Source organism: Alosa pseudoharengus, unplaced genomic scaffold (genome assembly GCF_046254945.1).
Source record: "Alosa pseudoharengus isolate Yale_2024_CS ecotype anadromous, Long Island Sound unplaced genomic scaffold, YU_APseudo_1.1 YU_APseudo_1.1_scf_5, whole genome shotgun sequence".
NCBI lineage: Eukaryota > Metazoa > Chordata > Actinopteri > Clupeiformes > Clupeidae > Alosa > Alosa pseudoharengus.
In genome coordinates this window covers 32,214,294-32,226,523 of record NW_027468837.1, presented here as the reverse complement: position 1 = coordinate 32,226,523, position 12,230 = coordinate 32,214,294, and the positions used below count along the sequence as shown (strand labels likewise).

Sequence of the window (12,230 nt, the reverse complement as noted above, 5' to 3'; positions counted from 1 at the left end):
ATATAGCACAGGTTGTTTAACGGCACTCGGCTTCGCTTTGCTCTCTTCGTGCCTAACAACACCCCTCAGCTGTGCTATATTCACAATATAGAACGGCCTCTCGGGGTTTATTGCTTAATTATTTAGACTGTTTAGAAATGAGCAAAGATCAGCCACACGCTTATTAATGAAAAGATATCCACTGTCTCTAACAGCATTGGCCACCACTATTGCCCAACAGATGGGAGACGCTAGACTGTCCATCAAGATTTTACTAAGATTCTCTGACATGCTAATAATTCTTTTTTTATTATTATGATTCTTCATTGGTACCAAGGACCCTCTCTAACCTTGGTACTGGAGCCTGTCTGCTCTGGGTCACATTATGCACCTCCTTTGCCTTCTCTCTGTCCTTCAGCTGCTGTCCTTGCCCAGCTCCTCCAGAGCGGTGAGGGCTGTAGCGGCTGTCGCAATCCTCCGCCTGCTCTCCGTGACATGCTAGCCTCCACCCCAGTGAGATCTGAGCGACTCTCCCACTCAGCCACCTTTCTGCAGGCTGCAGTGACAGGACATCAACATTGCCACGGCATCTGCATCACTATTACTGATTCGGGTGTTGTCAGCATCCTGCCTGTCCTGGTCTCTCAGTCCCACACACACACACACACACACACACACACACACACACACACACACACACACACACACACACACACACACATACACACACTGTGGGCGCTGAGTCATCCCCAGCATCCTGCAGTCATTTGCATGGCTCCAGTTCTTGCTGTGAGACCCCCCCCCCCCCCCTCACCGCGCCAAAAAACAAACATTTGCTTCCTGGAAACATTTCTTGTGATAAGGAATACATCTTCATGAAATAAACTTTCACATGTTCTATATCTGGATGCAAGATAGCGCGGTGTCCTTACATCTTAAAAGGACACATTATCTCAGACTGGTTGCGTGGCTGCGTCATCGGGTTTGTGATGGTGTCGGAATTGGAGATGAGGCCACGTGCAGACGCGGGCAAGGGGGAAAATACACGCTGCCACTCGTGGCCGGACGTGGCCTTTTAGCGGCGTGTGTGTGTGATGAATGCAGCTCCCGCGGTCAGATAAGATTAGCGTCCCCGTTGGGAGCGCTGAGTGACTTAAGTCCAGTCTGTGTGGCTGCTGCAGTGGCCCGTCTCTCTGCATCAGAGGGGGACCAACGCTTTCTCTGTGGTGACTATTTGTCTCTGGGGAGCAAGGCTTTGAACCGGTTCATGAAACGAAAATCAGAAACAATTGATAGATTTCTAGTAACAAAAACGAAACCAGAATCTTTGTTTTTTTTTTTTCTGTTCTGGAACAGAAAAGTGTATTTGAAATAATTGTAACCGGTTAATAACGTTAATTTTTTCTTTCTTTTATTATTACAACAATTCAAATATGTTCTGCTTGGTGTGCATGTCTGGATGGTGGACTGGCTGCTGCTGTAAAGTTAAGCTTAAAATGAAATGTGTCTCCCTATTTACAACCAGAGGAGGTAAATATTGGGCTGTGTACCTATAAATGTTGGTCTTAGACATCAGCTTAATTGATGTTTAAGTCTATTATGTAAACTAGAATTAATGTTGAAAATCGCTAGCTAACTCCATGCTTTATTAAGCTATTGTAGGCTGTTTAGTAGCATAGCCTAAAACATTTTTGTTGTTGTTTGACAATAAACGACCTTGCATAAACAACCAATGTCTTCATTCACGTATATAGAAAAAGCCTAAATGTATACAAGTGTATGAGTTTAAACAAGGACAGATTGGATACTCCAATGTGACATTAGGAAAGAATATAGACTAAAATATCTAGGCCTATCAATAGGCTAGACATTTGTGTGCCATCTGAAAATAGTCATGTCACATAGCCCAACATGGAACATTATTAATAGTTTTTTTTTGTTGTTCTAACGCAAAACCGGAAACCTCAGTTTGTGGCATAGTGGACACTATGCTGTAACACCATACTCACGTAAACTGTTATTAACGGTTTGTTTTCTTTCTTTCTTTTCCACTCCAGCTCAATTTCAGATGTATTTAGCTGACAACAGGACAGGATGGATTGGTAAGTACATTTCTAAAACTTGATTTGGAAGTTGATTTTGTTGTTGTACATCATGATCTATCTGGTGGAGCTCCCATCCTGCACAACGTGCTTCTCATCTGATCCAGCTAAACCGTAGACATTTACGTCTCATGAAGAATGTTTACAGAAGCTGGCGCGATCTCCATGGCAAGCTACAACATCCAGATGCCTTGAATTATGGAGCCAGGAATCACACCCCTGCTGTTTTGAGTGATGTAGTGATGTGATGTTTGCTTTCTGTGTATAAATAAGGACCCTCCACAGCACACACCACCTCCCATCACTTTTGAATCCATATACAGTGTGGCATATTGCAACACAGGGTCCTCAGTCCAAGCTCCTTGTACATACCCATGGGTCTGATTTCTGTTTGGAAACGTTGTGTTGCATCTGTCTGGGCAGCACTGGGTGAGTGAGTCCTTATGTGACTCCTGCCCTGCTGTCGCAAGGACCTCTCGACCTCCTTGTGAGTTTACCACTGATGGAGGAGGTTTGGGCACAAATAGCAAAGCACTTCCTGTGCCCTCTACGGGCCTCGCATGGACCCATGCATGCACTCCTGAACAAAGACAAACACACACACACATGAACATACAAACGTAAATACCGTTTCCCCCCACATCTATATGGGTTGCCCTGAGTTCCCCTCCAGACCTCCTGTGATGCTTTTGAAGTCCACAGAAGGTTGTTATTCACGTAGAGGCTCTGGGCCTGAGAGTTATGAGCTCAGCAGGACTTTCTCTCGCCCCCCCCCCCCATCTCTCTCTCGCTCTCTCTCTCTCTCTCTCTCATTCTATTTCTTTCTCTCCCTCCCTCTCTCCCCCCCCAACTCTCGCTCTCCGCTCTCTCTCTTTCTCTCTCTCTCTCTCTCGTTCTCTCTCTCTCTCGTTCTCTCTCTCTCTCTCTCTCGTTCTATCTCTTTTTTCCCTCCCTCTCTCTACCCCTACCTCTTTATGTGCTCTCCCACCCAGCAGAGCCTGGGCCTCCATGTGTCTGCCAGGGCAGCCTGCTGAGACGGTCTCACCGGTCCCCAAATGGCATTCCCACATGTATAGGATTCACTTTTCCCCAACCACAAACCCCTCGTGCGTGGGACCCCATGACATCATGGGATATCTCTGATGGATGATTCTTCATCCTCCGTTAGTTCCGTAGACTATATTCATCAATGCTGTTTTCCAGCGAGCCTGCCAGACATGGGCTCCCCTTTCATTAGGGGAGATCTTTGGAGATATGTGACCACAGCAGTTGCGTCCATGGTGCAGAAGACCATCTGTGCACTGCTTTGCAGCATATACTCTGGCATGCAAAAAAAAAAAGAGTGAAATAAAGTAGTGTTATGTAATAGTCTGTCTCGACCAGGTCATCAGTCTTTAAAGCCAATGAGCAGGAGCACACGCAACCCCAGATACTAAAGGTTGTCCAGACTAATTGGGGGCAGCCGTGGCCTACTGGTTAGCGCTTCGGACTTGTAACCAGAGGGTTGCCAGTTCGAGCCCCGACCAGTAGGCACGGCTGAAGTGCCCTTGAGCAAGGCACCTAACCTCTCACTGCTCCCTGAGTGCCGCTGTTGTTGCAGGCAGCTCACTGCGCCGGGATTAGTGTGTGCTGAGTGTGTTTCACTAATTCACGGATTGGGATAAATGCAGAGACCAAATTTCCCTCACGGGATCAAAAGAGTATATATACTTATACTTATACAATATCTCAACCTTGAATTGAATGGGTTGAAGGTCTCACTACCCAACTCTCAGCCCCCCAACATACACATGTTTTCTTTGATGGCTTCTGTGGTGCCCCATCTCCTCCCCAAAACCCCCAAACCCTCAACAAACCAATAAATCTCATGCATCTGCTGTTATTCGTCCCAAGGCACCACTGGGCTCTTGCATGGATGAGCAGTGACTGTGAGAAGGTCCTAGCTGAAAGTATGTGCTTTTCCCCTAGCTGCCCAGGATCATTTGTCATGTGACTTTCTCATGAGGACGAGTGGGAGGGCATTTTATGGCAGCCCATATGCCTTCATGGCTCCCGGGCCACCAGTGCTCTGCCTTTCATCTTTATTAGCCTGGCATGAGCGCTAGTTGCCCTGCAGCTCCTCGGAGCATGAATGATGCCACCAGCCGCATCCTCCTCGTTTCCATATGCAGAACGTGGACATGCATACCGCCTCCTTTATCTCGCTCTCCCAGATTTCATTTGGTATTTCACTCTTAATTGTATTTCCTGGCAAGGTTTGTGTGATGCTTTGCTGTTTGGTTGGCAATTTTTCCCTTTTGCATTACACCATTCAAATAATAGTAATAAACCCACTCTGGGTATAAGGTATAAGGTATCCGTTATGAGAGTAACTGCTCATAGACTGAGTGTGAGTGACTGACTGACTGTGAGTGCGTATGTTTGTAATGCTTGTCTACACTGTTTGGTTCTCAGTAGGGATCAGAACCTTTGCTGCCCAGTAATGTCACCAGTCAGAGTGCCCGCTGACTTGCTGAAGACCCAAGAGAACTTGTCTTGTTGTCATTCAGCACCAGGCCACTCTGGGTGCGATCTCACTGTACTAGAGTGAAAGCGCAGATTTATTTGCCACTTGGGGCAATGGCGGAGTCCTGAGTAAAAGATTTCTTTCAACAGCGCCTAAAAGGGCTTATCATAAGCGTTCAGCCCCTGACATAAAGTGTTTGGCACAGATGTTAATTGTTATTCTGCCTGTCTGTGTCCATGGGGCAGGAAAGAGCGAGCGAGGGGAAGTATGAGAGGCCAAGAGTATGGATGAAGTGAAAGGGAAGATGGAGGACAAGGTGCTGGTGGCAGTGTGTGTGTGGGGATGGGGGGGGGGGGTGTACAGTCAAATCCCACCAACTCTCAGCTTTCTTTTGTATGGAAGTGTGACCCAAATTCCTGCTCTGGAATGTAGTTTTCTCCTCAGCGCTCGGTCCAGCTCAGACAAGCAGAGCGGCGGCAGCACTTGTGTAGCCCGGCTGAGCGAGTGTATGAAGTGTAAACACTTGTTGAAAGCTCCTCATGTGAAGCCGTAAATGGTTCCATATGGGAGGCTGTGGGCCCTGGGCTCCTCGGGGGGCCAAGCCGGGATAGAGGAGAGGGGGAGAAATGGAGAATGAGCAGCAGGGAGACATGTCTGTTATATCAGTGCTTCCTTCAGGGGAGAGACAGATATGTCCTCATCCTACCAGAGAGGGTCCAACACTCACATATAGTGGTGTTGGTAAAAATCAATATTTTTGATCAAATTCTATTTTTCATTCTGAAGGCCTGCTCTTGACCCTGCTTGCTTCAGTAGAGATTGTGGACTTTTATATGGTCCCTCAGTAATTGAATGTTTTTATAGTTATGCCTCATGCTACTGCGGTCTAGCAGCATGGCAGCAAAGGCCAAAAGGTTTTGTTTTTATAGAAGTGAATCTAAATATTTTGTGATTAATTATATAAATACGTAGTATTATGTTCATTTTCTCTCTTAGTGCTGGGCTTTGGGTAGGCAGGAAATATCTTTCTGTTCCTTAAAGTTTTGGGAATTTGTTTTCTTAACTCAAAACTTATGAACGCCATCCAGATATCAGTTACTTTTTACGAATGTCTGTCAGTTCTTTTTCAATTTACCATATAATGTCATTCCTTTAATTTGTAACTTTTATATTATTTGTAGCAAATATTGTGTAGTGCAGTTTAAAACCTCCACTTTCATTCTACAAAGTCCTGTTCATATGCCCCTTATTTGGTACAATGTAATGGGTCTTTTCATCTCTGAAATAACTGAGACACACGCTGTGTTGAAATGTCAGGCTAGATGGTGCACGCTTCTTTTGTATGCGAAGGTCATCTGACTGGCAGCGAGCTGTCGTGCGTCTCTGGTTTGGTTTTGGCATGCGTGAGTTGGGAAGAATCCTCAAAGCCCTCCAGATGCTGTCAGCCGGCCCAGATCGATTCTCCTCGCCAGCTCATGCCAAATCTGGATGACATTAGGAGCCCCACACTTATTTAAACCACCTGAAACGCCCCACACGGCGCCCAGAGCCCTTGAGAGGTGCGCAGCACACGGGAGCGCGGCCGCCCCAGCCTCTCGGGGCTCCTAACCCATCGCATGGGGCCCTGTTCTGGAAGTCGCCTTCCAGCCAGAGCGGATCATTTGAACCCTGGTTTGAAAAATGGGTTTTCTGGGGCCTTGGGTGGTGGCGTTTTATGTATGAGAGTGTAATGTAATGAAAACACATGATGGAGCCAGTGCCTCCTGCTCCCCCACAGCATCTCATTAATGAAACCCTGAGCCTCATCCATCACAGAGACCACCAGCTCCCCTGACTAGGAATCTGCCAGACATGTCGCCGTTGCAGGTGTGCCGTTCCCTCATGCTCTCTCACCCCTTTGTCATGACTCCCATTTTTCTGCTCCAATGTGCTTTTTCCAATCGTTTCATTTCCTACTTCTCTCTGCTCCACCAGCTGAGCGTCTTTAGACTCTCACTCCACATGCCCACCCCCCTGCCTGCCTGGTGAGCTTTTAGCTATGACCTTCTCCATCATTCCCACAGTGCTCAGGCGCTCAGGAGTCTGGCCATCTCAATGAGGACTTGTTCTTGCTGTGATCAGGGTTGTCGATGCCTGTAGACAGGGATGTCATTTACTGTATAATAAGCAATAAATATGCGTATAAAGAACAAGTGTTTCTGTAACGTACTGTAATAGAAGAGGAATGGGAAGAAACACATCTTTGTGAAGTGTAGATAGATAGATAGATAGATAGATAGATAGATAGATAGATACTTTATTGATCCCCAGGGGAAATTCAAGAATCAAGTGTTGCAAGTACTGCATCATATCAAAATGAATTATCATGTCATTTTATGAGTGTGCATGAAATCTGCAACATGTTATCATTTTATTTTTAAACTATAATGTTTATAAAAAAGAAATCCTATTCATAAATCCAGAAAGTAAATGTTATCAGAAGGCCCCTGAGAAAGTAGCCGTATAACATGCTCCTCAATCATATAGAGAAGTTCTGCCTGGTAAATAATTTTATTAGCCATTTTGCTGTGTTTATAAATATTTCATTGTGTCTGTGCGTAAATAGATCAATAATATACAGGCAGATGTCAGATGTGAACAAATCATTGTTTGGCAAATTGCATTACAACACTCAGAAATGTAAAAATCTTTCCATCATATCATTTTCAATATTTTGCTTAGATTGCCTCTGGAGCAGTCACCACAGGGTGGAGACCCATTCCCTCAAGATTTAGTGTTCGTGTAGTGGTGTGGTTATTGGAAATAGACTTTTCTTTAGTGAAATCCAAAAAAGGTCCGCAAGTTAAATTCTTTGAACAATGTCTTGCATGACATTGATGTGCATGCTAAAATAATCAACTTTCCGCAAAAGTGCCTGAGAGAAAAGGCCATTGTATTCAGAGTTTTTGAGCAATTTAATCTATAAAATCTTCAGCACTCACTGAAGACAACTTCAGTGCTTTTTAAACATAATTTCTCTTGTACTGATGGCAAAATATTTGCCATAGAAAATCATTTTGACATGTTTCAGTGTACTTGGAGCGAAATGGAAAGATGTTAATTGGAAACACACAATGACATCAGATGGATCCAGCTTTTGGTTTGCAATAGTCTACCATTGGAAAGGTTTACCAATATTTTACTACATGTTTTACTTTGTATAATTGTATGTGACAAATAAATGTTTTGTGATTTAAGTATGCAGACAGGATTCATTTCCTTAAAATCCCTTTTATAAACCATTAACTACACTCAAAAAGTCATTAGGTATTTTTCCCTTTGTAAGTCTAAGGAAAGGCTATAAAAAGGACTGTGCAGTCTGTACATTACTTTGCTATTCTAATCGCCACCAGTTTGCCAAATGCAGTACTTCTGTCAATTAGGGCTGCACAATTTGGGGAATATGTCTAATTGCTTTTTGAATGTCAATTAATTGATTCAGTTCAATATGCCAAATGTCTCTTTAATTTGTTCCACCCCTGATTGGTGAGCTCGCCCAGTGCACAAGAAGCACAGCACCCCCGACCGACTGTAATGCTCATTTCTGTGCCCCTCACACACTATGCACACCCACCAGCCAGAAGTGGCAGTCAAGGAGGATGACATAAATATAAAAGTCAAATGTGACAAAATTAACTGTGCACGATTACTTGTAGCTTGTGCGATTAGGTAATTGCGTTGGTTCATATTGCGATTGCAATAATTGTACAGCCAATGAACACAAAAGGAAAAGGGTACGGTTTCGGTCAAAGAGAGTTCGGATGTTACTTTACTTCTACAGTTTCATTGCTGTACCAAAATATGTTTTCTTTTTCTCAGTGGGGAAAAATTGGAATGATGAGCCTTGCTGTAGAATGTATTTACTCTTTATTATTTACCTCCACTTTCACTAAGGTTTAAACTGATATGAAAGTCATTCATTTGAACACCACTACAAGTCTCATTCAAGACCTTTAAACTGTAACTTGTCGACTTATGGACAAGTGATATTCACAGGGCTTCCCTTTGACCCTGCTTTTGGTAATTTAGTACAGATAGTACAGAAGCACATCGTAATCAGATATTGCGACACTATTGACTAAACAGTCAAGGTTCATCAGACTGACATATGAAGATGTTTTAAATGCATTTTCTTTCATGTTCTCTCCAATTCTGGTTTGAATCAGAGAATGTATAGCGCTTTGGGTCTGTCCATTGATTTCGCCGTACCTTAGAGATCCAGGCCTTCCCATGATTAAGAGGCCCGGGCTAACTGGCTGTTTGATGTGTGCACTGATGCTGGCGGTCCATGCGTGGTCATTTGAGCTGGAGCTCTGTGACACTCTAAGTATGCCTGTTCCCTGTGAGTTGGGAGCTTCTCATCAAGCCTCTTTGAAATTTCCCACGCGAGAGAGAGGGCAGAAAATTATTTATATAGTGGTTATCGACCTGAAAGGCACTTACCCTTGGCGTTAATTAATCTGGAAAAGTTTTCCTTGGAACTTGCCAGTGTCATACTGTGCAGGGAGGCAGAGGCAACGTGTCTACCAAAGCGGAAGAGGGGTGACAAAGTTCAGGATGGGCTGTGTTTTGAGTGATTACACGTAGAGGATCAGGTGAAAGAAGAAGAGTTTTCAATGTGCTGCAGTAATTGAAGCCAGATGTGTCTCTGGGTAATAAATAAGACCCCCCCCCCCCCTAACTTTCTCTGTGGTGTAAATGAGGAGAGCTGGTTTGATGAACAATTTGCCTGGACCCAATATCTCTACTCCCTTTCCCCCCTGAGGGGTCTCTGGAGATTGTGTCCCAGTAACTGAAGAGAAGTGAGCTCTGTGTGAGCGTGTGCTAGTGTGCTAGAGGAGCTCGCATGGCTCTGCAGTGCAGCTCAGCAGCCTCTAACCTGCTCTGTGCGCCTAACAGATAAACTTCTGGAGTCTTCGCCTTTGTCTTTCATTTGTTTTGAGCTTGGCTAATAAGGACTGTCTAAATAAGGTTTCAGAGTCCATTCCAAGTCTTTCTGTCCAGACAAAATCTGAATCAAACTGGATAAAAACACAGCTTGTCTTTGTTTTGTCTAAATGTATGACTTTGTGCGAGGAGGGAAAGAAGTGATAGACCATTGTGGTCATTCCACAATAAGCCTGTGGTCATTAGAGTGATCTTAAGTTATTGTCGGATGGCATCTTTGTCTCTGAGTGTCTTGTTTTTCCATTGTGGTATTGTATTTGGGGGTTTCTGTTAAGTGAAGATATGCCAAAACCGTGAGGGCAGGAAAAGAACACTATCCTCTCATGTCTTTCAGAAACCAGGAAAACCCTCAGGGTTCAACTCTGGACCGTCTTCCCAGATGAGATGGAAGTGTGGAGAAGTTAAAGGATCACGCAGATAACATAAGAACTCTTCATGTCCAGCTTTGTATTTTATATTGTTTTAAACTCTCTTCTCTTTCCCTTATAAATGTACATTCTTAAGTGTTTTTTAATAAACCTTTAATTATTTTCCAAGAATTCTTGTTTTTGTCACATTTTTGTCACATTTTGCATTGGGTACAGGCTGTCAGTGTGAAAGCCTTCAGTGTATTCAAGAGCCACTCCAGACCCAGTCCAGGGCAATTACGCTGTCAGAGAGAGAATAGATGGTTTAATCAAAAAATCTGCCTAAGTCTTTCCCACACTTGTCGTGTTTGTCTATGCTTCAGACAATGAACCTAGATTATGGTATACACAGCTGAGAAAGATTAAGTTATTGCCATAGAATACACATTTGATAAACAGCAAAGAAGAACTCTGCGCGCAAAGCTTGTGTTGGAAGCACTTCCCTTTCAATATGTGCCCAGTTATATAAAGCACCGGCCTCATGTAATTAATTGAAAGCACGTAATGATTCAGATCCGGGAAGCGCAGTCTCTGCCTACTCGGACCTTCCGAATTTAAAGGATAAAAGAGTTACTGCTTGTTTGTGTCCTTTACTCCTGGCAAGACACTGATTAAGAGAAAGAAGAAGAGAGGGGATTTGGTCAGACGAGGGGGGCGTTATCAGGCACTGAATCTCACTTGTCGTGAGGATGTGCAAGATAGCTGGTCTCCCTTTACACGGTTAGATAAGGGGTCCGTATCCAGTGTTTGGGGGAAGCAGCACAGAGGTTAACCGTGAAGGTGACGAGAGATGAGCCAGTCCACTGTGAATCCCCTCCTGCCCGTACACACACACACACACAGTGTTTCAGGTAGTGTGTTGTGCATTAATGACGTGTCCATTTTAATAAATCGCTTTGTATGAGGGGCAAAAGAGTGAGAGCTGGAAGGCAGGGCTGTAACTACTTTTGGCCAGCTGCTGGCTCGCTTTGCCCTTTTTCATGGGTCTTGTTATTCAAATTGCATTATCCTCATCTGATGTGCCTTGAGGGACAAATAGTCAAAGCTGTACAAGATCCACAAATGTTTGGCAGCTAGGCTTTGCTCTGGCCTTCTTGTCCGTAGTGAAATGTGAGGTGACCTGCAAATGCTGAAATGCTCAGCCTCAGAAAACCAAAAAAAATCATCTTACATGTCCTAATGCCCTTTCAAGAGCAGTTGTAAATACATTACAGATACACTCCTACATTCACATGTTTATTCAGTAGACATAGTTGTCCAAAAACAGACAGAAGTGCAGGAAAAGAATGCATTATTTATCGTGGTCTGCACCTTGGAATTGACCATGACCCCCTTTTTTGTTGTCCGCGTAATGTACTTGCATTTAAATGGAACAAGACATGTATGAAAGGCTAAGGAAATGATCATTCTAGCACTTTGCTGTAATGGGTCTTTCATCCATTTTAGATGGAGGCAGTAGAGGCTTGTTGTGTGTCTGCCTCTGATGAGTAGGCTGGGGGAAGAATGTGATGACGTTGATTGGATCCGCTGCTTTGAGCTCAGTGGGAGAGTAGACTCTCGCCCTCTATGGCCAGAGCCTGTAAGGAAGAAGATGAGAAGCTGGCAGAGTCAAAGTGAAATGCCCCTAATCAGTGTTCCAACCCTAGCTTGCCACGATCAGCACTGTGAGTGTTAGAGTCTCGTTGTCCTTGTTTCCTAATCCTTTGCCACTTGCAAACGTGCGACTGTTCTCCACTTCCCTCCTCCCGGTTGCCTGGTGGCCACTCCTCTGAGGTTAGTCGGGAATCTGAGGTGCCTTGTTTTTGCCTGTCGTTTGGAATCATGCGTGAGTGGCTCCATGTAAACAGCTTTCAATCTGATCTTGCATTTGTTTGAAAGCATAAGGCAGGATAATTAAATGTGTTCAAGGTCTACAGATGAGCACCGGTGGAGGTGAATGGGGAGGGAGGGAGTCCAGGGAGAGAAACAGGAGACTAGGGCAGAGGCTTGCCAGAGTTCCTAGGACTCTGCCTCTAATTGAAACCAGAGGTGAAGCGCGGATGGTGACACGAGAAGCCTCGATGGCTGGCTTTCCGCCCAGTGGCCTTGCAGTCACGACGGGGGCCCCTGCGCCGACCCCAGCAAGGGGGGCCGAGGGTTCGCCTGCGCTCACACTTCCATAGGCGTGAGCCCGACCTGGCTTTGTCTGGCTGCTTTTTGCTGCAGAGCCAGGCCAGCCATCCTAGACTGTAAAGCCCTAGGGTTTGTGGT

General features: G+C 44.8%; 1 protein-coding gene across 2 annotated transcripts in view; it reads left to right on the top strand.

Annotated features, from left to right (window-relative positions):
* Positions 1-10,112, top strand: part of rad18 (RAD18 E3 ubiquitin protein ligase) — a 51,919-nt gene extending 41,807 nt beyond the window's left edge. For both annotated transcript variants that reach the window (XM_076268225.1, XM_076268224.1), the window contains 2 exons: positions 2,037-2,081; positions 9,908-10,112. In XM_076268225.1, the coding sequence (XP_076124340.1) occupies positions 2,037-2,061 (25 nt within the window). In that variant the 3' untranslated portion in view covers positions 2,062-2,081; positions 9,908-10,112. The remainder of the gene's footprint in view (positions 1-2,036; positions 2,082-9,907) is intronic.
* Positions 10,113-12,230: the final 2,118 nt, after the last annotated feature.